General features: G+C 49.5%; 3 protein-coding genes across 5 annotated transcripts; 1 reads left to right on the forward strand and 2 right to left on the reverse strand.

Moving 5' to 3' along the window:
- Window positions 1-2,180: 2,180 nt before the first annotated feature.
- LOC136501789 (uncharacterized) lies at window positions 2,181-4,960 on the forward strand. 2 transcript variants are annotated; one of them, XM_066497321.1, is made up of 6 exons: window positions 2,181-2,501; window positions 3,082-3,150; window positions 3,289-3,347; window positions 3,665-3,725; window positions 3,806-3,859; window positions 4,170-4,957. In XM_066497321.1, exons 1-6 carry the CDS (start codon window positions 2,181-2,183, stop codon window positions 4,446-4,448), a joined length of 843 nt encoding a protein of 280 aa, XP_066353418.1. In that variant the 3' UTR covers window positions 4,449-4,957. The 2 variants fall into 2 exon arrangements, with proteins under 2 accessions (XP_066353418.1, XP_066353419.1); XM_066497322.1 differs by lacking the exon at window positions 3,289-3,347 and having other exon boundaries at window positions 3,082-3,155; window positions 4,170-4,960.
- Window positions 4,961-9,081: 4,121 nt separating this feature from the next.
- Window positions 9,082-11,705, reverse strand: LOC136501316 (receptor protein kinase-like protein ZAR1). The gene is made up of 2 exons (XM_066496826.1): window positions 10,182-11,705; window positions 9,082-10,083 (listed from the first exon to the last, which is right to left on the reverse strand). The coding sequence occupies exons 1-2, from the start codon at window positions 11,542-11,544 to the stop codon at window positions 9,461-9,463; spliced, it is 1,986 nt and encodes a 661-aa protein (XP_066352923.1). The 5' UTR covers window positions 11,545-11,705; the 3' UTR covers window positions 9,082-9,460.
- A 1,997-nt stretch (window positions 11,706-13,702) lies between these two features.
- Window positions 13,703-16,832, reverse strand: LOC136501403 (OVARIAN TUMOR DOMAIN-containing deubiquitinating enzyme 4-like). Of its 2 annotated transcripts, none has more exons than XM_066496919.1 (6): window positions 16,509-16,832; window positions 15,335-15,849; window positions 15,083-15,204; window positions 14,891-14,931; window positions 14,691-14,789; window positions 13,703-14,212 (listed from the first exon to the last, which is right to left on the reverse strand). In XM_066496919.1, exons 2-6 carry the CDS (start codon window positions 15,828-15,830, stop codon window positions 14,041-14,043), a joined length of 930 nt encoding a protein of 309 aa, XP_066353016.1. In that variant the 5' UTR covers window positions 15,831-15,849; window positions 16,509-16,832; the 3' UTR covers window positions 13,703-14,040. The 2 variants fall into 2 exon arrangements, with proteins under 2 accessions (XP_066353016.1, XP_066353017.1); XM_066496920.1 differs by having other exon boundaries at window positions 14,078-14,212; window positions 14,728-14,789.
- Between the last annotated feature and the right edge of the window lie 10,331 nt (window positions 16,833-27,163).

Raw genomic sequence — 27,163 nt, forward strand, 5'->3', positions numbered from 1 at the left:
GGAGATGAAGGGCAGGTAATGTGTTAGAGATGCTCATTCTAAGGCCCCCTTTGGCACGGCTCATCCAAAACGGCTTCACCGGTGAAGCCAAAGCCGGTAAAGCCAGAAAAACTGGCTTTTCCTGACTTCTAGTTCATTTTAACCCCGGCTTACAAAAACAGCTTCACGCTACAGTGCCTCGATTTGCGCAAAATAGATGAAGCCGAAGTCGGCATAAGCCGTGCCAAAGAGGCCCTAAATACTAGTGTCGTTTTAGCACGTAGCCAAAGCCAAATGCACATACCCCCATGTATCTCGATCGGTACCAGAAACTCATAAGCCAATTCCTGGGAACTTGATTGTACCTTTCATCTCCGTATTAAAAAAACGGCCAAGTCCGAGGGAGTTTCACTTCCTCAGGTTCTAGGTGTCTAGGAGTACATTAGGGCGGCCTCAATGGTTGTTGGCTACGTCGCCAGCTGACGTCGGACATCATCGGACGTGGACCAGAGGCGACTATGTGAGAGCGGGATTTATGGGTACTGCTCGACCTGTGGGAATGGAGAGCGAAGTCGTGAATCCCGCTGGGGACGCCCTTAAAACTGACGAAAAACTAGAGCCAAGGAAATGTTGGCCCTCCAGCGCTACAAACCGGCAGACCCTACCGACTCCAACGAGCATCGATCTGCACAGCCACACGTACGATCGCCACTTGGTTGAGCATTTGCATTGCATGTGTACTTGCACGCGAACCCTACTCGCTACGTACGTACCTTGTTCTTGGTCTTCGCAAGCAGTGACCAGTGAAACCTCTCGCAACATTTTTTTTAAAAAATGGGGGAAAAAAAACTCTCGCATCGCAAGGCTGCAATGCAGAGAGCAAGAGTATAAAAAAGGGACACACTGGATCTAGCTAGCCAGATAGATGCCTCGTAAAACGCATCCGAACAGCTGCTTCTGCTGATGAGTGAGTTGTTAATAACTTTAGCTTCTTCGGCGACAGCGGTCCCGTTCGCTTCGCTGAAAAAACAAGCTAAAACACTGTTCCAGCGGATTTATTGTGAGAGAAAAATACTACTCCAGCAGAAAAGACAAGAAAAAAGTATATATTATAAGACAAGCGAATAGAGACAGCGCTGTTGAGAGTTACATGGGATTGTGCCCGGCCAGAAGGAGATGGAATCCATGGCATCCCATGGGATCGATGCGTGTCGCACAGCACCGAGGCATATTTAAGAGATACTGCCTGCCATGTGCCTCCACGTCAGCGTTCATGGGGCATGCATGATTGTGTACGATGCGCTGAGAAGTGGATTCCCTGTTCTAACCTTGGGTTGTAAGCTAATGCATGCTCCCCGTAGTACAGACGTACAGTGCATGGATGCCTTTGCTTTCACCGCCTGCTACCATGGTCTCTGCATCAGCATCAGTACGTATAGTCAGGGGCGGAGCCAGCCCTGTTCATGGCTGTCAGATGACAGCAATGATTTTCTGAGATTTTCATTGTAAATTGATGCTCATACGTGAACTTAAGCCATGACGTAGTACTTATGACATCAGTGGAATTTTGGTTGGATCCGCTACTGTGTATAGTGTTGCATTAATTAAGGTGATCTGCGTGAGGTAGACACGTGCAAGGCAAAGCAAACGATACCGATAGTGGAGGAATATAATTTTAACAAAGCAATCGTATATTATTATTATTATTTTGACAAGTTTGGATGCAACCACCTCCAGAATCTGTCTCTGTACTCTGCAAGGGTATAGATGCAGCAAAAGGAACGCCATGGCAGCTGGCTCCGGCTCCCCTCGATTCCCCCGCGACTTTTGCTGACGCCTTTTTTCACATTCTCATCCTGATGGACACTGCTCTGTGGGCTGCTCGACGTGAATCCTGGCCGGAACGGAGTGGTGTGGTGTTGCTCTCCCTCTCCTGAGTTGCGTCCAGCACATGATGTTGCCTCCCTTCGTGTTCGTGGTTGGGCCTCAATTTTGTGCAAGCATTCAGTTTGAGCCCCAGAAGAAGGGTCTTCGTCCGCGGGCCGTAATCCCAGTAGGCCCACTTCAGATCTCGAGTAGCGACGAACCCGGAGCCTATCACAGCAGCACAAAACAGTTCGGACCGAAAGCCCACCCCAACACCCACGGCCCGTTTCGCTTCCGCCTTATCCCTCGGACCCGCTGTCGGATTAGAACAACAGATGGAGGCCGGCCTGCGCGCGCTTGGCCACCGCTACTGCGGCGGCGGCGGCGGCTGCGCCGTCAGCCTCGGCGGGTTCGCCGCCGCGCGTGCCATCCGGCTCCGGCACCAGCGCCGCGCGGCCGCCTTCTGCTCCCGTGAGTGGCGAGAGACTGTCACCCCCTCCCGCCCTCCGGCGTGTCTGTGTCCCCCTGCGCTTGCAAACGTTTCTGCAGTTGCTGTTAGTGGAGATGGGAATGGCGCCGCGGGTGGCCCCGTGGGGAGCGGCGTCGAGGTGGCGCGAGCCAGCAGGATGCTTCACGTCGTGCTCGTCTCGCCGCTGGTAAGTGGTAACTGCTGCCTTCTTATTTTGAGGTTTGAGCTCTTATTCCTGTGGCCGACTGCAATTTTGAGGTTTGGGCTCAGATTCTACAGTCACCTGGCTGTAAGAGTTCGGATTGGTGCACTGCATCTTGTCTGTTCAACTTGATGCCTAAATCTGATAGGTTCGATTCAATAATAGGGAAGAGAATAACTCAAACCCTTACATGATCTGTTGGTACAAATATTGAGACAGAGGAGGTCTAGTCTAGTCCGTTTTTACAGACACAGACCTGCACTCTACTCTAGCCTAGTCCTACACCACATGAACAATATCATCTAACATGTTTAATGGATGGAAGTGTAATACACCATATCCTAACCCTGCTGCTGTTTTGCTCGGTGGACAATAAGAGGGTAAACTAGTAACTCTTTGCTGTGCAATACTAGCGTAGTTGCTTATTTATGGATGGCTCTACTTTGATTACGGCATGCCATACGAGTGTTGCAAACTAGTAACTAGATGCAATGTAACACTATTGAGTTGATTATTTGACTTGCTTTGCTGTTATCGCTGAATTATGGATGACTGTACTTCACAGATACCAGGAAATACAGGGTCCATTGCAAGGACATGTGCTGCATCTGCAGTTGGCCTGCATCTTGTCGGGGTAAGGTTAGTCTCTGGACTATTTGTTGTGTTATTGAGTAGAAGGTTCTTGATGCAGCAGCATCTTTCTTGCCCCATTTTGTCATACATCTAGAGTGCTATGTTAACTGAAATATGTTTGAAATTTTCTTTTCTCCAGCCATTAGGTTATAAGGTAGATGACACAAAATTGAAGCGTGCGGGATTGGATTATTGGCCGTATCCTTCGGTTGGATGTATACTGTATCAATTATATATTGCTCCCCGACCCAAATTTAAGTCCATTAGAACATTGGCATGGTCTACAACATGGCAGTTTGACGATGAATAGATGTAAAAATATGCTATTTGAAATATAAAGAGTCAAGTATTATAAAAGTATTTTTCATGATAAATGTAGTAACATCAACCTTGTGTTGTCAGTCTATATTATAATCTATATATGATCTCTAACATACTAAATCTTGTGGGCAGTGATCATAGAAAGAACTCGTATACTCAAATATTAGTCTTCTTCCTTAATCGCTGCTTTAAAGATACGTTGTTGTCAAGATTCATGACTCTTGGGACCACTTCTGTGATTATTTCATGAAGCAGGTGATGAATTCTCTGTCCTCCCGGATATTTTGACTACTGAATTGTTTTCAGCATCATCATGTTCTTTTTTTCTCGATTAGGAAGGAGATAAAAGGCTGTTGGCATTCACCAAAAGAGGCACACAAATCCATTCAGTAAGTAACTACTGCTTCTTCAAGTAGAATTGTAGCATATCCGTACCTGCACCACAATGAAAACTATCGCAGTGGGTATAAAATCTCAACTAATTTGCAAATTTGAAGATTTGCTTACAGAAATGGTAGAGATCGATGGAGATTTATAGTGGAACACATTGGTATAAAATCTCAACTAATTTGCAAATTTGAAGATTTGCTTACAGAAATGGTAGAGATCGATGGAGATTTATAGTGGAACACATTGACTTAATGTGCAACTCGGATTCTTTGGCATTCGCTTGATTAATGTGTTTTATTTTCTGATCAGGATTTCTCCTACAGGCCAGGGGACTGGCTAGTCTTTGGTTCTGAAACAAAAGGATTGCCTCAACAAGCCCTTGAGGATTGCTGTCGAGAGGGCCTAGGCGGTGGAACCCTCCGGATTCCCATGGTGGAAACCTACGTCCGGTGCCTCAACCTCTCCGTCAGCGTTGGAATCGCACTGTATGAAGCAGCTAGACAGCTGAACTACGAGCAGCTTCAGTACCAGCCTGAGCTCCCAGAGGAAGCACAGGAGCTATTCCCAACAGAGGACATTTATGCATGAAAACTTCTGCCTGAGAACAACTTTTAGGGGTGTTGGGATTTTAGGTATGTCGGGAGGCATAGGGTATTCGGATACTAATAAAAAAATAAATTATATAATCTGTTAGTACTCGACGATTTTTTTAAGCCTAATTAATCCGTTATTAGCATATGTTTACTGTAGCGAACGTTCGTCTCATAAATTAGTCGCAAACTATATAATTAGTTTCATAATTAGTCTATATTTAATACTCTATGCCTATGTCTAAACATTTGATGGGACAACGACTAAAATTTAGACAATCAAACACCAGTAGAGACTACTGCCACCGAATTGATCACCTCAATTTTTTTGTGTACTGTTTGCCATGACACATGAGCATATGATTGAACTGGAGGACCACACACGATTCTGTTGCGAATTCAATTCCAAGCCGTGTCCTTGTCGAGGTGGTGTTCACTGCTCATTCAAATTGTGTACCAGATTTGCATGAAAGAATCGTTTCAGTACTATAATTTTGCAGTCAGAAGGTGATTAGAGTATGCTAAGATGGGGTCTCTTTCTGACTTTTTTTTGTGTGTGTGTACTACTGGTTACTGAACCATAAGCTTTGTTAATTGCAATTAGATGCTGCGTTCTGTTGCTTGCTTCTGTGTCAATGTGGTGAGGGAAAGGTTGGTGTGGAAACTTTACTGCCATTCAAAACCTTCTCTGGTCACGCAGCTCACAGGTCAAATAGTGCCCTATCTGTAGCTGTCCCTGACCAGTGAAATTATTGGGCCATCAGTTGCGCTGGGGGTAAAGCCACGGCGAAAGCACTGTTTACTGCTGCTGCTATCTTAGAAAAATGTTAGGCCAGTTTAGTTCCAAAATTTTTTGTAAAATGGGCACGGTAGTATTTTCGTTGTTATTTGGTAAATAGTGTCCAATCATAGTCTAATTAGGCTTAAAAGATTCGTCTCGTGGATTTCGTCTAAACTGTGTAATTAGTTTTATTTTTTATTTATATTTAATACTTCATGCATGCGTCTAAAGATTCGATGTGACGGAAAATGTGAAAAATTTTGCAAAATTTTTGGGAACTGGGCCGTAGCTCGTCAGCAGCAAGTCCTCGTTGTCCTGTGAACACTGAACAGCATAGCACATTGGTGTTTCTGAAACACTCGAATGTGTTCGGGATTGAACCGTGAATGCATCAGAAAACAGCATTTTAATTCTCGAGTTGGCTGGCACTGTTCGACAGTACTAGCTCATGACACAACTAATATATCACCCTATTTATAACCCAGCAGGATTGTTAAAATGTACTCACTTCGTCCCAAAATAAGTTTTTATGTCGCTTTTCGAGGAGTCAACCGATCTCAACTTTGATTATATTTATAAAAAAAATAGTATCAGCATTTGTATCTCTCAATAGGTTTATTATGAAAAGAGTAAAGTCCATTACCGGTCCCGACTTGTACGGCTGTGTCATCTCGGTCCCTAAACTCGCAAATTAACCGTTCAGATCCTTAAACTTGTTCATCTGTGTCATCTCGGTCCCTGAACTTGTTCGGTTGTGTCATCCCGGTCCCTAAACTCGCAATTCATATGTGTCATCTCGGTCCCTGAACTTGTTCGGCTGTGTCATCCCGGTCTCTAAACTCGCAAATTGACCGTTCTTGTTCTTAAACTTGTTCATCTATGTAATCCCGGTCCCTAAACTTGCAAATCACCCGTTTAGATCCACAAACTTGTTCAGTTATGTCATCCATGTCCCTAAACTTAGTTTTGAGTCCCATCTGGATCAAAACAGGGTGATCTAAAAACTTTATATCATAAAATAATTCATATTTTTTTTCATATGAACTCGAATAAAGACAAACTTATATCAAAATTATAGCTCTCGAACCGATCTACAACTTTGTAGTTGAAAAGTTTTTTATTTAAAACCGTTTAGAGTCCCAAAATATTGTCGTAAGTTTATAGATTTTAAAATTTAAAATTTAAAATTAAATTTTGAGACACTAAATGACTTCAAATAAAAAGCTTTTCAACTACAAAGTTGTAGATCGCTTCAAGAGCTACAATTTTGATATAAAGTTCGTCTTCATTCGAGTTCATATGAAAAAGTTATGAACAAGTTTGTGGACCTAAACGGATGACATAACTGAACAAGTTTGTGGACCTAAACGAATGATTTGCAGGTTTAGGGACCGAGATGACACAACTGAACAAGTTCAGGGACCGAGATGACACAGATGAACAAGTTTGAGGACCTAAACGATCGATTTGCGAGTTTAAGGACCGGGATGACACAGCCGTACAAGTTTAGGGACCGATGATGAACTTTACTCGTGTGAAAATATACGACGTGCTTAATCTAACGGTGCTTATCTTATATTGCAAATATTAATATTTATTAGTATATAGGCCTCTTTCGCTTCGCTGAAAACACACACTATTCCGGCTGATTTGTTGTGAGAGAAAAATACTGTTCCGGCTGAAAAGATGAGCCGAAAAGTACGGATTATAATACAAGCGAACATGACCATATTTGATTAAAGTTAAAATCGTTTGACTTCTCGGGATGCGAGATAAAAGACTTATTTTGAGACAGAGAGAATGCTAGGAATGAAAAAACCACAAATAAATAAATATGTAAGAAACTTGTAGTCCTATAGGAATCTAAAATACATCAAAGTTTTTACGTAGCCTTTGAATGAAACAAAGAAAAATATAGGAATTCAATGACTGAGATAGGCAGAGTAAAATTCCCATGAGGTACAACATCATGTTAGCCTTCAGACTTCCTATATATTTATACTCTCTCCATTGCTAAAAAGGGTGTAATTCTAGTTTTGAGTCAAACTATTATGACTTAATTTATATAAATGGATATTAGTGCTTATCATACAAATATGTTTTATTAGAATTGTCATAAAATGTATTTAACAATATTACTATTTAGACTCCTAGATGTGAATACTATTTTCTACAAATTTAGTTAAGCTTCAGCTACTTCTTTGACGAAATCTAAAATTTCATCCTTTCTAGGATGAAGGTAGTGCATCCATAGTAATTAGTCCAAAGGAATTTCAAAGGGCGCAATCTATCATCACAAAGGGGTATTTGTATATGAATGATTACAACGAGGTTCTAAGTGCACCCTCAACAATAAAATTAACTTACTAGCTCATATGAACTTAAAAGAAAATTATAAATGCCCTGTTCGCTTCTTTTAGAATCCGTCTTTTTCACAATAAATCAGTCAAAACAGTGTTTTGACTTATTTTTTCAGCGAAGCGAACGGGGCCAAAGTACCCTAAACATATTTGTATAGAAAAAGTAGAAACATAGACATATGAATCACAAGAAAGTGTAATAACTTGGTGCTTTACGAAGAGCTAGTTTATGGATCTCTCTTATTGAATAAAGAGGTTGTTCGCTGGCTGGATTCTGGGCTGATAAGTCCTATTGATGCTAGTTTATTATGAGAAAAAAATACTGTTGACTGACTGATAAGTCAACAAACTAACAGGCTGAAAGTATTTAATGAGCTAGCTCAAACGGAGTTGCTTGGCTGGCTTGCATCACTAGATTCGCACTAAATGGCAAATGATGACGTTTAACATTGGATTCTATTCTAGGAGTAGCGTGCGTGATGGCATCTATGATATGCCCATCCAGCAGTGCGATGACTTTATTCAGGAATCGTCGACGCTGTCAAAAACGTGAAGAAATCGTCGATTATGCAAAGACCATTTGCAGCTAGTTTTGTCAGCACATGTACAGTACTAACATTCGGCATTATAGCTAGACATTTCAAATATGTGGGGGGTACCAATGGCTAGGTGATGGCTGTTGTTCTAGTTAGAGAGAGAGAGAGATTCATTTCGTTAAAAAAACAGAGATTAAGGGTGTGTTTAGTTCACGAAATGAAAATTTTTGGATGTCACATCAGATGTTTCGAGGATATCAAAAGGAGTTTTCGGATACTAATAAAAAAACTAATTACATAGCTCGCCTGCAAACTACGAGACGAATTTATTAAGCTCCATTAATCCATCATTAGCGCATGTTAGTACTGTAGCACTTATGGCTAATCATGGACTAATTAGTCTTAAAATATTCGTCTCGCGATTTCCAACCAAACTATGCAATTAGTTCTTATTTTCGTCTATATTTAATACTCCATGCATGTGTCGCAAGATTCGATGTGATAGTTTGGGGTGAAAATTTTTTAGAACTAAACCAGACCTCATTTACAAATGAACTCTCAACCAAAAAGAGCCTCTGGGCCTGTTCGCTGGTTGATTTCTGAGCTGGTACTAATTTATTATGAGAAAAAAATACTATTACCTGACTGGTTTAGGCTGACCGAAACCATAAAGCGAACGGGCTGTCTATCCCAAGCTCCCAGCAGCCTTCTCCAATTCACCTCTGGACCCCAGGACCCTGCTGGCGTCCTGTTGGTTGTTACGCTACGAATGCAAACTTCGCAAAGCATGTTGCACTGCAATGCACAGCAGCACAGGCAAGAGGACAGTGCACTGACCAGAAGGGTGCACCACACCCTTGTGTCATTGTCGCATCTTTTCAGAGTCGATTGAGCCAAGCCAACAGCCAAAGGTGAACACTGAACAGCACAGCCTAGGGCAAAACACTCTTTGCTCTCTGTCTCCGAGTCCCCAAGAAACGCAAGCTTTTGGGCAAAGCGCTACAGTTCTAGCAGTGGCAAAACGATAGAAAACTCCTAGTTAACAGAGTTCGCTTTGGAATGGATCAAGATAATGAAGTACCACAAAAGATTCCAAAGATTAGCACGGCTGCAAAGGCTGCAGCTGCTGCTAGCCTGCTACGTCGAGTGATTCACATTCATTCACTAATGGAGCAGATGATGATTCTTGCCTGCGTTTACCGTCTCTGAAACCCACTTACTGCTAATCTACATGCACAGGACTACTCCGATCCGAGTCTTTTATGCGTAGGATTGGACCTAGCCTAGTTGATCAGTAGCCGGCTTGCCGGCGGCCGCCGCCGGGTCATCATGGTCACCCGATCCGGTCGAGGCTCTCGGCAACGGCGCGCATGCGCGGGCGCATCTCGGGCTCGGGCTCCGTGCACCCAAGCGCGACGTGGAAGACGGCGAGGACCTGCTTCTTGGCATGCACCTCGCCGAGCAGCGTGGGGTCGACCACCTCCGACAGCGGCCGCTCCTCCTTGAAGGCGCGGCGCACCCAGGCCTCCAGGTCCATGCCGCCTTCCCCCTCGGTGGGCTCGCGCCCGGTGACGGCCTCCAGCAGCACGACGCCGAACGCGAACACGTCCCCCTTCTGCGTGGCGGCCGCGGCGGGCGCGCCGCCTGGCGCGCGCAGCTCCGGGGCCACGTACGACGCGGCGCCGGTGCCGCCGCGGAGCGCGCACGCCGCGCTGCCGAGCTTCTTGGAGTGATGGCCGGCGGCCTTGTGCGCGCCGGCCACCAGGCGGGCGAGGCCGAACCCGGACACGTGCGCGCGGAGCTCGTCGTCCAGCAGGATCTTGGAGGACTTGATGCAGCCGTGCACGTACCGCCGCGGGCTGCACTCGTGCAGGTACGCCAGCCCGCGCGCCGCGCCCTGCACGATGGACAGACGCACGGACCACGGCAATGGCGTCGGCGACGCCGTCGGGCCACCTGAAGGCTCGCCGGTGTTAGCCTCTTCTTGGATATAGGATACTGTACTAGTACAATGCATTGCTAGCAAAAGACGGCCGACGGGACATTTTTGTTACCGTGGAGAGCGGAGTGGAGGGAGCCATTGGGGAGGTAGTCGTAGATGAGCAGCTTCTCGTCGGGGGCGTAGTAGTAGGCGCGGAGGCGAGCCACATTGGGGTGGCGCGAGCGGCCGATGGCGGCAGCTTCGGCCTCGAACGCGCGGCGGCGGCGCCAGCCGGAGCCGTCGCTGTCGCCGTCGTCAGGCTCGCTGAGGCGGCGGACGGCGACGGCGGGTCCATGGCCGGGGACGACGCGGTACACGATGCCGCCGCGGCTCTTGCCGACGACGTAGGCGGAGGCCCGGAGCAGCTCCTCCAGCTCCATCCCGAAGCCGTCGTCCACGGCCACGAACACCTCCCCTTCCTCCCCTCCCCCGCCGCCGCTACGCCGGTCCTCGCTGCCGGCGAGGGTCACCGCCCCCGAGCCCTTCTCCTTGGCCGACTCCTTCTCCTCGTCCCCGCCCGCGGCCGCGCACCGCCTCCGGCATTGCCACTGCAGAGCGACGCCAGCGACGATGGCAACCACGACAATGGCGGCGAGGACCGGCACCGTCGGCGACGACCGCCGCCGCTTCGGACCTCCCGGCCTCCGGACCTCTGCCGCGGCGCTAGGGTCGGTGACGCCTCCGGCGGCGCTGGAGTCCGGGATCCTCGGCCCGTCCTCCGCACTCGCCACTTCCGCGCACTCGACCTTGAGCGGGAACCCGCACAGCCGCGGGTTGCCGTCGAAGGCGGTGGGCCCCTGGTTGACGAGCGAGCCGACCTGCGGGATCTCGCCCTCCAGGTCGTTCCCGCGGAGGTCGAGGCTGACAGCGACGGGGATCCCGCCGAACTCGGGCGGGACCCCGCCCGTGAAGTGGTTGTAGCTGAGGTTAAGCACCCCCGAGAGCCGCGGGAGCGCGGCGAGCGCGGGCGGGAGCGTCCCGTTGAGCTGGTTGGAGGAGAGGTCGAGCCGCTGCAGCGAGACGAGGCGCGCGATCCCGGGCGGGACCTGGCCCGACAGCAGGTTGTGCGCGAGGTCCAGCGTCGCCAGCCGCTGCAGCGCCGCCACGGCCGCGGGGATCTGGCCCGAGAGCCGGTTGTAGGGGAGAGAGAGCTCCTGGAGCTGGGATAGTAGCGAGAGCTCGGAGGGAAGGTACCCGGCCAGCGAAGCGTTGGCGAGCTCGACGGCGGAGACGCGGCCGGAGGAGGAGGAGGCGCAGGTGACGCCCGCCCAGAAGCAGGGGTCGGCGTCCGCGTCCCGCCACGTGGAGAGCGCGTTACCCGGGTCGTCTGATACAGCGAACTTGAGCGCCAGCAGCGCTAGCCCGTCCGTGTTGAGCGCCGCCGCGGTGGAGGCGGCGGTGGCTGCCGCCACCAGGACCGTCAGAACCGCCGCCATTGCCTGGAGCGAGTGCGAACACTGGTAATGCGGGGTGTTGGTGGTGGTGGTGGGAATCACAGGGTTGCCATTCCCTGGGAGGCTGGGACTCCGTGAGGCGAGGCTGCAGGGTGCAGGGTCGCAGCCTCGCAGGTGCAGAGAAGGGAAGAGGGGAGGGGAGAAGGGAGGAAGCAGCAGCCAGAGGAGGGGAGTGGGTTTAGGTGACTGAGATTTAGCGGCGAAATGACGGAAAGACCCGCCGGGAGGGTGACGGTTTATGGGGGAAGGCAAGGGTAGTTTGGGGAGAGGGATTTGAAATGAATGCAGTGGGGAGTCGCGCTGGAGGCCTGGTGGTGAGGTGGGCGAGGATTCGATTTCGAAGCATTTGATACGTTGGTCGGGAAGGGGGAGAGGGCGACTTTTGGGAAAGTAAAGTTAAATTGAGCGTGTTTGCATGTGGGAAATCCCAAGGGTTATCGTTGATCCCCATGACTACTCTAATCTAATCCCCAAGCTTCTCCTGTAGTAGGAGGCTGGTAATAATGGTGAAATGGGCGCTGCTGGCTTCGCCTTGGAGGTTTCCGGTTCCAGCAGGTGGAGCGGAGTGGGGCTGTGCGGGTGACGCTGCGCGGTGGGGTCGGCGGTGGATCTGGTTCGGCGTCCCCGTTGGAAATCTGGCAGTGGCACATGGCGCTTTGACTCGAATTTGGGAGTATTTTATCAGAATACCAAGAGGCCCGATGTCGTGACAGCAGCAGCACAAGCACAAGCACAAGCCACTGTCCAGGCCCGGACTGCCGGACGCTGAACGTTTTCGCCCTGGGCCGTCCCCGTCTGAGTCCGCATCCGCACCCGCACCGTGAAAGGTGAAACTTGGCACGGGAAACCCAACGATCAGAATCAGGATAGAGATGGCCGGGTCCGGTTGGTCCACGCTATCGAGCCTCGGCGTGTACTAGCACAGTGCGTACGGCGGAGGGAGTGGACAGCTGGTTTGCTAGGCCGCTGCCTACGTACAGGGCTACTACTCCCTGCCGTGCCGTGGGGCGCACCGCGCCGATCGACGAGACAAGAGTGGACGTGTGCAGCCAGCATGGTTGGAATTACCACTCCAGCAGATGATAATCTCAGGTTACAGTCTTACAGATGATGACTACTGTGCAAGGACTCGTTCGTCTCTCTTTCTCTCGGATAGATGTTCCACACCCTCACGGCGAGATCGAGCAACAGGCCCCTGTTCTTTCAGCAGCTTCATATGCGTGTCATACATCGAGCAGGCTACTTGCTACATCATTTACAGTAGCATCTCTTATCATCTTAACCCGAGGAGTCTCCGGCTGACGATGGAGTCACTCCACCAAACTTCAAACCAAACCCTTCTGCAGCAATCCCTGCAATCGAAAGTTTGACAGCAAAGCTTTATGTGCTATCTAGTAGTTCCAGGGGAAGATATCCATGCATGAGAAAACATCTGACCATGGAAGCAACAGCGTTTCAGTTCTATGAATGTACGCTGATGCTTCCATAGTCCAAGGACCTCAGTTTTTTTTTTTTCGTGGGTGGGGTGATGCAATGTTTTCTGTGAGAACGAGGCTATGATTCCAGTTGGAGAGCCACGCCGGATTCTGTTGCAAATTCAATTCCTCAAGCCAGAGTGTCAGACTCAACTGTCGAGGTGCTCTTCACATGCTCATTCAAACACATGTACTGGACGTCTGGACCAACCGGTGAGTTGTGTGGTAGGGTGTGTTTAGATTCCAAAAAATTTTGCGTAGTACCTGTCACATCGAATCTTGTGGCACATGCATGGAGTACTAAACGTAGATGAAAAAAAAAACTAATTGCACAGTTGGGTGAGAAATCGCCAGACGAAACTTTTAAACCTAATTAGTCCATAATTAGACACTAATTACCAAATACAAACGAAAGTACTACCGTAGCCAAAATCCAAAAAATTTTGGATCTAAACGGGGCCTTAGTTTTAAATGCATATACTTGCAGCCAAAATGAAATCAGAGTATGATAAATGGGGCCCCTTCTATCTTCTATTGTAGTACCAGTTACAGAACTACAAGTGCAATTTTCAGGCCATGGTAGATACTACTATATGTAACACGGACCTCTATGGTACAAATTCAGCATCCAAAGCTTGCTTTAAGATGGTACAGTACAGATTTCATGCTTGCATGCAACTTACTGTTTCAGAAATTTCCCAAAGGTAGGAGGTTCGATGGATGCATAACGAAATTCTGTATCTATTGATAAAGGGGGAATAGATGATATGGAAGGAGATTTAACAAAACACACACACACACACACCCCAATTTACTGATACCATGTTCTCCTAATTCATCGGTTACTGGGGAAGTACTGAATCATGTACTAACATTTATGCATATGGTGAGTTAATGCCATTTCATGTTTTCATCATAGCTATCTTCCACATTCACATGTACATAGCATGAATATTCAATAAGGTTGTATAAACAGGGTCAGTGCCTCAAGCTCGCACCATGTCTACAGCTTCCTCTTCGAACCAACCTTTGCTGGGATCTGTATAGCGTCGTAATGGCCAAAACCATGATACAAGACTTGGATTGGGCCTTCTTTGCCATACTGCTGGCCATATTCTGCAATTGCTATCAGACCACCAGCATCCTCATCGCGCATGTAAACCGTTATTGGCATCCTGTGAACAAAGTTATGATGCTCTTACAGTTCTAATTATTTACTATTCTAATCTGTAACAAGAGATAGATCACACATAACTTGTTGACACATAAAAGTAAGGCAACAACCCTTTTTTGTTAATCAACTCAACAAATTACTAGCTATGGTCGAGTGACCCAAGTCTATTTAATCTATTTTAAAGAAAATTCCAATTGGTACCAGGGGTCTGTATTTGACATGAGGATAGTAAAAATAAATGCACAGGTCATTGTATAAGGTGGTAGTATCAGAGAAAAATGGGAGGTAGTAATAATTTTCTCCATAAAATCAAGTACAAAGTAGGCTCCAATTTTTCTTTCTGCCTCTGACACTACTCAGCTTATGAATACACTGCACTGATATACATTTTAGCAAAGAAGTGGTAAGCTTAAATGATAGTGATTGCTGGCAATCAAATTTGAAATGCATGTAAATGAAAAACATGTACAGTTACTTACTGAAGAACATGGGATGCCATGAACAATTCTGGCTCACCTCCCCACACATGTGGCTCCCTAATATGGGATACATATGTATCAAAATCCCCCTCAACAAACCTGCGAATTGTTGTCACAACGATTCACATGTGTGAGCGGCAAATACTTATGGGTCAATTTCACTCTAGACCAAGAAGAACAAAGAAAGTGTATCAACTAACCATTCAGTCTCTTCCCGCCTCTTAACAAATTCATCGGCGACCTATTCAATTAGAAAATTATACATGAGTGTTAGGGAATGGCAGTAACAACCAATAATCATATTAGCATCTCTCTTTTCTTTAGGAATTCAAGAATTAAGAATGGTAGACAGCTAAAAGTGTCAGTATTGCCGACAAGCAGCCCGGCCCTACCATTGCTCTCAAGTCATCAGCTAGTTTTCTCTGAAGATCTTCATTAGGTATGGGTCTCCCTGACCTAATGCACGCACCATGTACCACAGAGCGGAACAAACATCTTCCATCTCCAGGAATACCTGGGGATCCATGTAAATCAGTCACAAATGAGGTCAACGCCCATTCTTCTATTGTAACTATGAAGTGTAAAGGGCAGTACATGATTCATGAAGTTGTTTCTTTTTTTTTTTTAAAGTGAGCATTTCTTACCAGTGACAGAATAATCTGTGTAGACTTTCTTCCCATGAGTTGAACTGGTAGATGATGATGAAGTTTCGGCATTGTCTTTGATCCTAATGACAGGAACCTCAGCGCTTGCTACTCCAGTAACTGAAAAACCAAAGCAGAGTCCACCTGCTGCACCTCCTATCTTGTGATGCATATTTTTCCAGTTCCAACCTATCCTTGATTTTTCGTGCGAAGGAATGTCAAGCTTTACACTTAGGCTACCCTCTCTGGTTGACAGTCCACAACGGAACTGCTGGCCCATTAAGTTGACAAAGTACTTTATACTTTGTGGCTGAGAAGACTTTACATTCTTGCTAAGCGAAAAATCAACTAAACCCGACTTCGGATGGTACAGGCTTGACTGCGAGTGCGGGCACTTCCATGAGGCCATACTCTGCGTGAATCCTCCTCGGAACTGGTTAGGATGAGAATGTGTGCTTGATCGCCGCAAACAGAGTGCAGGTGAGTAGAGCCACATTGAGTTCAATTAGTATAAGCTGCATAATAATGGAGAAGTGGCATGTCAGGAATAGCACAGCACAATATGGATGCATTAGCCTCGAAATAGAGACATTCTCCAAAATCAAATACCTAGTCCATCTCACCACAAACAGTTGAAGCAGCAAAACACACGCGGACCGTTGGCAACAGCAATATATATAGCGTAAATATATAGCGTCTTGAACTGTGGAATTATCCGCAAGACCGCAGGATATCAGTGTTACCAAGATGATGACAACTACGAGGTTGCGGACTACATGACTCGCTAGAGAATTGTTACTCATTACCTTCTTATATGGCGACTGCCTACTAAACAACGCAATAATTTTATTCTTTACTTGCCCTCAGTCTGGGGTAGTTAACTGATGCAATCTTGAGAAAACATGGGGGGCAAGGGAAGCTACAGATTGCCGAAAGAGGCGTCAGCATCCAGTCATTCAGATAACATCACATTCTCGGGTAAACCCTTTATACAGGGGGACGCGCACCGGCTGAACGCGATTCGATGGCATCGAATCCGCAGCGCGAATCCATCGCTTCACAAACGCAACAAGCTAATGAACAAGATACATACAGTAGAATTGCTAACAACGAACAGTGTGCAAAACCTCCGCGCTTTCATAGCAGGGCGAACCCAACCCCAAATGAGCAATACCTGCAAATTGGACGAACCCCAGGCAGAGAGACTCCAAACGCCGCAGGAGGCTCAGAATGGGGGCCGGGAACGCCCGCGTGCAAGATTAGATAAAATCCTCCGCCTTCCTTGTGTGGTGGGGACTGGGGAAGAGTGGCAGCCGGGTGAAAGGTGGAGTGCTTGGGGGCGCGGCAAGACGAGGCACGCGGGATTTTGCTTGGAGCCGGAGCAATGGCGGCAGGGTGCGGTGTGGTGGGAACGAGATGGCGATGGAATCACAGCGAGGGAGGAGGGAAGGGAGGATCGAGGAAGGTTTCTGCTTCGGCTCGGTGGGAGGAAGCGGAAAGCTCAAGTTCCAGAGGATTCGCCAACCTACTACTACCCGGAGTACGAAGACGAACGGACAAGCGGGGCCGCGCCACAGTACGATCCACATGGGCCGGTCCCATGCAAGCCTTGCTGGGCTTTCCTGGCCCTTTACGTTTCTACAAATTTCTTATGCACATGCTTGGGCGGTTGGGCCTAATGTTTTTTTTAATCAAGGTTTAGCCCTGCCTTTTGAAAGCAAATTATGCAGATGCTTGGGCGGTTGGGGCTAATGTTGCCAATGTTTTTTAATCAAGTTTAACCCTGCTTTTTGAAAGCAAATGAGTCATACAGTTTGACTGGGGTTGTTAGCAAGTAGCAACAGTAAGCACGAGAGTAAATTTGTTTAGGATATCCTTCAACATTGGTATTTGTTGATGGATACAATTCAATATTGTCTTTGTTAAATTATATTTGTCAATGTTGTCTTATATTTTAAAAATTTAGAATTTTCAAATGACTCTAGACTAAATTTTAAATTTTAAAATCTAAAAATGAATATTTAGTATTCTAAATAACTTCATATATTCTAAATTTTAACTTGCAAAATATAATTTTTAAAAAAAAAGAATTTTCACGCTCTAAATAATTTAGTAAAAAAATTATCAACTATAAAGTTGTAGATTACAATGAGCACTACAACCCAACCCAAGCAAGAGGAGGCCAACCCAAGGAAGACAACCACAATCCTCACCCTCACCTTGGAGCACCACCATTGCTAAGGGGTAAGAAAGGAGGGTGGGAGAAACAAGAAATTCATCCCACCAAGACAATCCCCATAGTCTTTGGACCCAAGGCTGGTAATATCATCTCGATCTAGACACTTGAAACTTTATTTCATACAAAACCTTTGGAGTAGTACAAGGAGATTAGCACACACACTTGAAACTTTATTCGTAGGCCACATGGTGCAGTGGGGGATTAATGAGGACAACACATAGACATGTGTCGTACTTGAACATTCAAAAGTGGAAGACATGGAGTAAAGACCCTCTTTATTGTTATACAGGATGCACTTGCTTGCACTAATTTGAGTCCTAATGTTCCTCTTCCCTTCTAGCCGTCCTGGTTGTCGGGGTCGCCCTGGTCGTCCGGATCGCCCTAGTTAGGATCACCCTAATTGTTGAGACTTTTCTCTATGTGCTATTATAAAAGATCGTAATCCTCTGTGTGCCACTGGAAAAATTCAACGGTCTTCAGCGCCACTACTCCAACTTTTTCGTGTCCTCCATGCCACTTCCGTCAGTTTGGACTCTAACGCCGTCAAACTGCAGGTGTGAACAGACGAAAATGCCCTTAAGTTCAAATATGTTATTAATTTTTTAAGCATCTTAACAACTTCAAATGAAAAAAACTCAAAACTAGAAAGTTGTAGATCTCATCGAGATCTATAATTTTCATATAAAAATTATTTTCATTTAATTCCGTAAAAAACATAATATGATTTTTCTAAGATATATTAATCATATCAAATCATATTTTTTTGCGGAATTAAATGAAAATAAATTTTATATGAAAATTATAGATCTCGACGAGATCTACAACTTTCTAGTTTTGAGTTTTTTCATTTGAAGTCGTTAAGATGCTAAAAAAATTAATAACATATTTGAACTTAAGGGCATTTTCGTCTTTTCACACCTGCAGTTTGACGGCGTTAGAGTTCAAACTGACGGAAGTGGCATGGAGGACACAAAAAAGTTAGAGTGGTGGCGCTGAAGACCGCTGAATTTTTCCAGGGGCACACAGGGGATTGCGATCTTTTATAATGGCATACTGTTCGCCTAAACGGTCGTTTAGCCCATTTAAACACCGTGTAAACGCTACATGGTGGTGCGCCGTTTCCGTTTAATCATCCGTTTACCCCGTTTAATTGGCCGTTTAGCCCGTTTAATGGAACGTTTTGCCCGAATAATGGCTAAACGGTAGGTAACCGACTGTTTACCGTTTAGCGTTTAGGAAAACACTGCACACAGGGAAAAGTCTCCTAATTGTTCGGATCACCTTGGTTGTCTGGATCGCCCTGGTTATCAGCCCCCCTGGTTGTCGAGATCCCTAGTTGTCCGGATCACCCTGGTTGTCGAGGTCACCCTCGTTGTTCGGATCACCCTGGTTGTTGGGGTCCCCCTGGTTGTCCGGATCTCCCTGGTTGTTAGGGTCACCCTGGTTGTATGGATCACTCTGGTTGTCAGAGTCGCCCTGGTTGTCGGGGTCACCCTAGTTATTCGGATCTCCCTAGTTGTTGCGATCACCTTGGTTGTCGAGGTCCCCCTGGTTGTCAAGGTCACCCTGGCTGTCAGGGTCTCCCTGGTTATCCGGGTCGCCCTAGTTGTTGGGGTCACTCTGGTTTTCTGGATCGCCCTGGTTGTCAGGGTCCCTTTGGTTGTGGTTGCCGGGGTCACCCTGGTTGTTAGGGTCTCCTTGGTTGTCCGAATCACCCTGGTTGTCGGGGTCACCCTGGTTGTCTGGATCACCCTATTTGTCGAGGTCACCCTGGTTGTCTAGATCACCCTGATTGTTAGGGTCTACCTGGTTGTCTAGATTGCCTTGGTTGTCGGGGTCACCCTGGTTGTCTAAATCGCCCTGATTGTTAGGGTATCCCTAGTTGTCTAGATCGCCTGGTTGTCGGGGTCACCCTGGTTGTCTAGATTGTCCATTTCATCATGTCCATCATGTATGTATGTAATGTTAGAGCTCAATAGATATCATGTTAGAATCTTAATGACAAACTCATTTTTGTATGTGTCTGAATCATGGGAGAGCTAGCTAGAAGCTAAGCCTGAACATGAGGAAAATAATAGAACACGAGGGGCAAATAATACTATATCTCACTGACTCTGCAGAGGTGACCAGACACACAACATGAATATCAAGCTCTACAATATTGACTCCGTGGTTCATGCTCTGAACCACCCTTCTATTAACAACACCTTGTGCATAAGCAAACTCTCCCATCCCACCCACGACTGCCCAATAACCACCACCGCCGAGAGTCATGGGTCCACTAGTGTCGACAAAAGATGCTCGACAGTCCACCGAGGGGGCTACCCGTGATGGTAGATTGATTGGTAGAGGTGCGCGTGATTAAGAACTAGATGGTAACATGGACACAAGACACAAGATTTATATAGGTTTAGGCTGTCAATGTGACATAAAACGCTATGTCCAGTGCTCTGTTGGTTTGTATTGCTGGAATACAAGATGAGATGTGGGATTGCCCATGCCGACTAGGGGACCCCTACCCCTCCTTATGTACTCTGGAGGGGTAGGGTTACAAGGAAAGTATCATAGTCGGTTACATAGTAAGTATTCTATTTCGATTATAATATCTGATCGAATCTATCTCTATCTTCAAGATATCTTCTAGAAGCCTTGCGGAGTACGACAACCAGTGTCGTGCGGCGCAAGTCTTGAATCTTGTGGGCTGGACCTCCCCTAATGGTGCGGCCCATATCCCTTGTCGTGGGTACCTAGGGTTATACCCCTACAGCTAGTCCCCGAGTGCCTTGTATCAGTTTGGCGACGCCGTCTTGATCAAGTCTGAGCAGTTTATCATTGTTGGGTACCGTAAAAGGGGGGTCCCCTAAGCAAGAACCAAAAAATCACATAGATCCTATAAAATCGAAGCCAAGAGACAACTACTCGCTAACCCCTACCTTGTTTGAGGCTCGGCTGGACCGCCTGGCCCACCTCGAACCGATTCTCCGCCTCGCCCGAGGCCCTGCACGCAAGGCCTCGGGCGAAGTACCGATTCTCCGCCTCGCTCGAGACCCCGTGCGTAAGGCCTTGGATGGGGTATCGATTCTCCGTCTCGCTCGAGGCTGGCTCGTAAGGCCTCGGATGGGGTACCGATTCTCCGTCTCGCTCGAGGCCGACTCATAAGGCCTCGAATGGGGTACCGATTCTCCGTCTCGCTCGAGGCCAGCTCGGCAACAAACCCGTCGCCTCCGCCTCGTCCGACTTCTCTAACAGAACGTCACGTCCAACTAACGTGTTCAACCGCTCCCACGATATCAGCCGAACGATGGCTCGACACAGTGGAGTGGCCGATGAGACGTGAGTCACATCGATGCCATGCCGTCCGGGATAGGACAGGGTAGGGGTTACCGGCCGCTGTGCTCTGCACTATGCCCATGACTGACACCCATGCTGCACTGTGCTACCTAACCTCTGCTCCGAGAATAGCGCGGCATGGAGAGTCATGTCTAGGTCCCTGTAGCCTCAGAATCAACGTACAAAGACCAACTGCCCCCTCCAAGCCTCGGCTATCCGCTTCGGGGCCTCGGTAACTTCGGGATTCGCACCCGCTGAGCCCCCCACAATGGTTCAGCCTCTGCACCAACTGGGCCTCGGCTCTCTACGTTGACAATATACAGCGACCGGCACGTCGTTCATAGTACACACCATGCCCTGCGTCAAGCCATCATAGGAGCTCCCACGCGCACAGGATCAGGCGTGACCAGCGCGTCGCTCCAGTGCATCAAGGACAAGATCGCTCCGTCAACCATGCCACCACAGTGACAAGCTACATGGCTTGGACATGCCGCCTCTGCTCATAGAACATCATATAGCAAACACATGTATCACTCGTGTCTCCCCTTCAACTATAAAAGAGAGTGACCGGGGCCGTTTCTAGGGGGGACGCTCATCGGAACACAGGAGAACATAGGCGAACACGCATGCACACATGCACAAATGAACTCATAGACACACAGCGCTCTGTAACTCATGCTCCCTTGCTGCCTGAGATCAACATCTCAAGCAACCCACGTAGCTCCACGCAGAGACCTAGGATTAGCTCCCTCTCTCGCCCTACTTGTAAACCCCTACTACAAGCACCTTGATGCAAGGAATACAAGATCGCTCTCTCAGACTGGACGTAGGGCACCTATTGCCTGAACTAGTATAAACCTTGTGTCTTTTTGCATCACCATCTGGAATTAGGAACACGTAGTACAAATTCACTAGTCGGTTGAGGACCCCCCGGTTCCAAAACACCGACAGTTGGCATGCCAGGTAGGGGAGCTACTGCGTGTCAGCTCAATCATCCCAACAAGTTCCAAATGGCAGACCCCATGCGATACGAGTATGATATGGAGCTCCTCCCCCTCAGAGCCCCATCGACCAACGATGACATCACGCACCAGCAGCCTAGGCGCAGGCGGCGCCTAGGCCACCGCTCTCATCGCGCTCGCCAGGCATGACATGGGCGAGACCACCCTGACACCACGCGAGCACAGGACGACGCACCGTGCTCTGCCGGGATCCCATGCCCGGCTATTGGTACAGAATCCCTGGTTGGGGACCTGTCTAACCTGAACCTAGGCAAGGAAAAGATGTCGGTGGCACGCGGCGACGCCCCGTCATCAAGCTCTGCCCCGCCACCTCCTGAGGAGTTGCCCCCGGTGGAGCGGAGCTCGGCGACGACACCATCCCCGTACCCCTTCGGGTTGAGCAATACCGCCGCCACCTACCAACGTTTTGCCGAGGAACTTTGATGCCTAGACCTAGAGCAGCTCTGTGAGCTTTAGGCCAAAGTCGAGCAAGACTGACTCCTTCTACAGCAGCTCCGAGACACCCTCGAGCAAGAGCAGCAGGGTCACGGTGATGGCGGAGTAGCCCGACGGAGGGCTCGCAACGTCAACCACCACATCAACAACAACGAAGGGGGCGAGCAACCCCCCATCTTCAATCGTGCCAGCTAGAACGTGGTGGCAGTGGTGATGCTACTCCGAACGATGCCTGAGCCCTCTACCTTAGAGGAGCGACGGATCCACGACGTGCTCCGAGACCTCCTCAAGACCGCCGCGGTGCAGCAGGCCGAAAGTTCCACCTCTCGACGGCGTAGGGGCGCCTCGGAACTACCCATGGCACGGCCTTGGCAGGATAGAGATGCCTTGGTCCATCCCAAGCCTACTCAGGCACCGACAGCTAACAAGGCCCCCTCAGTGCACGATCGCCTCAGCGACCGATGTGAGGAGTAGGGCGACCACGATTTGGTCAACAGACGATGGTGCCACAACAACAATGGGCCCACCCGAGGCTACCACCCGTACTAAGGCGGTCGCTACAACAGGGGGAAGGGCCGTACATCATCGCCCAAGTGCTGAAGCCCGGAACCTACAAGCTAGCCAACGAGAAGGGCGAAATCCTCACCAACGCCTGGGACATAGAACAGCTACGTCACTTCTACCCTTAAATTCCAAAGCATTATATATATTGTTTTTCGAAATACAATAAAGAATCGTTCTTTAGTTGTTCTAATTTTTTGAGAAACCCCCCACGGGGATCGGCATTACGGTAACGCTATAGGGGAGACTCGGCTCTGCCTCTGCAGAGGTGCCCACTGTAGGGCTCAAATAAGACTCAGCTCTGCCTCTGCAGAACCGAGCCTCCCTCGGGGGCTAGAAGGGGGGACCCCCCTAAGTCCCGGAACCATTTTTAGTTGTTTTCTGACAAATTTTTACCCCAAACCCTCTCGCGTTCTCTAACAAATCGATTGTAAAAAACCTAAGGACCGAAAGCCTGTCTCAGGGCTAAAAGGCTAGCCGAGCCGCGAGACAGCCTACGCCTCTAGGCTACGGCAACTCCCTCACCACCTTTTGCCTGAGGGACAGCTTAGGTTTTGAGGAAGTTTTTTGCAAGTGATATGTTCTGAGACGAGACAGAGGGAAGAGGCTCAAAAATGAGACTCGGCTCTGCCTTTGCAGAACTGAGCCTCCCTCAGGGGCTAGAAGGGGGATCCCCTCCTAAGTCCCAGACACCGTTTTTAGTCGTTTTTTGAAAAAATTCCTACGCCAAACTCTCTCGCATACTCTAACAAATCGATTGTAAAAAAACTAAGGACGAAAAGCCTGTCTCGGGGCCAAAAGGCCGGCCGAGTCACGAGACAGCCTACGCCTCTGAGCTATGGCAACTCCCTCACCACCTTTTGCCCGAAGGACAACTTAGGCTCCGAGGAAGTTTTTTGCAAGAGATATGTTCAGAGACGAGACAGAGGGAAGAGGCTCGGAAATGAGACTTGGCTCTGCCTTTGCAGAACCGAGCCTCCCTCGGGGGCTAGAAGGGGGGATCCCCCCCTAAGTCCCAGACATCGTTTTTAGTCATTTTTTGAAAAAATTCCTACGCGAAACTCTCTCGCGTACTCTAACAAATCGATTGTAAAAAACCTAAGGACCGAAAGCCTGTCTCAGGGCCAAAAGGCCGGCCGAGTCGCGAGACGGCCTACGCCTCCGGGCTATGGCAACTCCCTCACCACCTTTTGCTCGAAGGACAGCTTAGGCTGTGAGGAAGTTTTTTGCAAGAGATATGTTCGAAGACGAGACAGAGGGCAGAGGCTCGGAAATACGATAAAAATGATTAAAAAGCGTATACGCATAAGTACTTTAAATGAGGCCTCGACGGCCACAAGCGTTATGGTACAATAATGCAAATTATAATCTAGTTACATGGCCCCTTTGGCCCAGGTCAAGACTCTAGATCGCCAGCGTCGGCGGACGGCATGGGGGGACCACCTCCTCTTCGAACAGCTTGGCCAGCGCCGTGCCTGGAGCCTCAACCGCCTCCACTAGCTTTATGACCTCCTCCTCGGCCTCCTCATCATCCTCAGCCAAGACGTAGCCGTCACTGACGACCTCGAGGTCGACACTGGCGTAATGCGAGGAGATGACGGCCAGGGCGCGCTTGACGCCCGTGTGCAGTGCTCCTCAGAGCCGCTCGCGCACTTGGCTGCTCAACGCGATCAGGCGGCTCCTAAGGGAGCTGCCCGACTCAACCCCCTCAACCTCCAGGGCCTCGCAGGCGGTACGGGCGGCGCTCCGCAACACGTCGTGCTCCTAGATTTCGGTCTCGAGCACTGCCTACACTGTGACAGAGGCCTTGGCTACCCGGGTGACCTCCTTCTCCAATTCTACGCCAAGACATGCAAGACGGGGTTAAGCACAAAAGGAAATAAGCCGAACAGGGGCGAAAGCCTATGGGACTCACCCTCGGCTTTCTCTTTCTAGCTTTTGACCTCGACCCGTGAGGCCTCGGCCACCCTAGAAGCCTCCCTCTCTAGCTCTGCGTCACATCCGGGAGTTAGGGGCCGAGCGCAAGAAAAGCAAATAAAACAAGGGGCGCGGTTCAACAGGACTCACCCTCGGCCTTTTTCTTTAAGGCCAAGGCCTCGACCCGGGAGGCCTTGGCCACTTTGAGGGCCTCTGCCAGGGCACCTTTTGTCAGCAGGTGCACGCCCTGCTCCGCACCCAGCTACCCAGCGATAGCCTTGGCAGAGGCCGTTGCCTCTTTAGCCCGGGACCTGAAGGTGTCCCGCTCGCCGACCACTCGGGTCAGCTCCTCCTCTAGCTCTTTGATCCGCGTCGCCAAAGGGGCGTCCTGCTCCCGAGCCATGGCCGCCTCGGCCATCATATCAGCACAGCAAAGGTAGAGGTCCTCCACCTCTGTGCTCCACACTGATAGAAGCTCATTGGCATGGGCGAGCAAGTCCTTCTACCACTGGAGCTGGTACCAGACGTCCCTCTCCCACCGGAGGAACAACGACTTCCTAAGGGACCGGGCCTCGAGCTCCTAGATAGGTAGAATGGATGTCAAGTACTACGAGAAAACTAGGAAAAAGACGACATAGCACCGAGAAAGAAAGTGCGCACCTGGGCAACCCTGGGCAGATCGTCAGCCATGATGGACAGCGCTGTCCACAGCGATCGCTCCGCTAGGCGGCGGTATTGCTCGAAAGTGCTCCAATGCCCCCCCTCGGCCGCGTCCTCAAGGGCGAACAGAGGCTCCCTCTTAGGGTCATCTCGGCTCCACCACAAGACATGCGGGTGATCCCACCCACGAGGTTCGAGCTTCCCTCGCCAGAGGTCGTAGCTGGCTGCTCCACGGTGCTGGCCGCCTCAGCATCCGCCACCGCCTTCCCCCGGGAAGTATTGTTAGAGGAGATCACATAGACCTCCACTTCCTGGACGCTCTCCTACAACAGTGGTGGACCTTGGACCAGGGACGGTACTGAAGCTTGCCCTGCCTCTGTCTCTACTTCCTAGGCCACTGGCTCCGCTATGCCCACGCCGACCTCCACCGCCTCAGGCTCGGTGGTCCCGAGGGCTCCAGCCTCCGCCACCTCGGCCTCGGTGGTCCTAGACGCCCTAACCTCCATCGCCTCAGCCTCAGAGGTCTTAGGGGCCTCGGCCTCGACCTCGATGGCCTCAGTGACTAATGGCGGCTCGGCCTCATTTGACTCGAGAGCCTCAGCCTTGAGGGACATAGGCGCCTCCTCCCCCGCTCGCTTCATGGCCGCCTCGACAACCTCTCCTTGGGCGATCGGCTCCTTCGGATCAGCCCTCACCGACGCTGCGCCATGCTATATGGCGGCTTGTGCCTCCATCACCCATTGGGCGGTGGAGCTGGTGCTCACCTTGAGCGCCTTACGTGGCGCCAAGGTGGGCACCTCCGCCTGACGCTTCTGGCTGAAGACGAGATACTTACGTGATCAGCATACGACCCAAGAACGAACGAAAGATGCTGCAAACTCCACTGACAAAACACTTACCTCGAGCGGGGACACAACACCTTCTGCACTGTGCCCCTCATCCTCTACAATGGTGGTGGCGGCGATAATGGCACGGCCCCCGTGTCCATCAGTGCCAGTCAGCCCTCATCGCACCCCAGCGCCGCCTCGACCCTCTGCGGAGCCCGTTGGGTCGCCTCCTCCGTTGCCTGCTCCACCTCTGCTGTCGAGCCCACCAGGCTGACGATGCGCTTCCCTAACACCCGTGCCTCGGGTGCGTCAGCCTTGGCCCTAGGGCGGGCGATTGCCAGCCCCGAGGCATCCTCTCCTCCTCCTCCTGGAGACGCTGGGCCACTCGTCGATGCCCTGGGTGTAGTCCCCTCGACGTCAGGGAGATGGTCCAGGGGACCCTGTCCCACCTCGCTCTCGTCGACATCGCTCGAGGAATCCGACAACGACGGTGACGGAGACGCCTCCACTAGGAGACCGTCATGCCTCTGCTGCCGGCAGCGTTTCTCTAGCTCCTCGCGCTCAAGGTTCTTCCTCTTGCGCCTTGCCCTCTTGGCGTCCTTCCACTTCTTCTGTGCCTCGGCATGCGCCCTGTTCACCGCCCGCCGCTCTGCGTCCTCAAGAATGGGCGGTGGGGAGGCTCGCACATCCCTCATCCCCTGTAGGAACGGCGAACGCAAATAAGGGAACGGGAAAATGCAAGGAGCAAGGAAGCCTCGGGGGCAGCGGCAGCGCGGGACTCACTAGAGAGATGTACCCCCACGTCGGGCGCATCAGGAACAGGGTCAGACCACTGCTC

Source organism: Miscanthus floridulus, chromosome 13 (assembly GCF_019320115.1).
Source record: "Miscanthus floridulus cultivar M001 chromosome 13, ASM1932011v1, whole genome shotgun sequence".
Classification (NCBI taxonomy): domain Eukaryota; kingdom Viridiplantae; phylum Streptophyta; class Magnoliopsida; order Poales; family Poaceae; genus Miscanthus; species Miscanthus floridulus.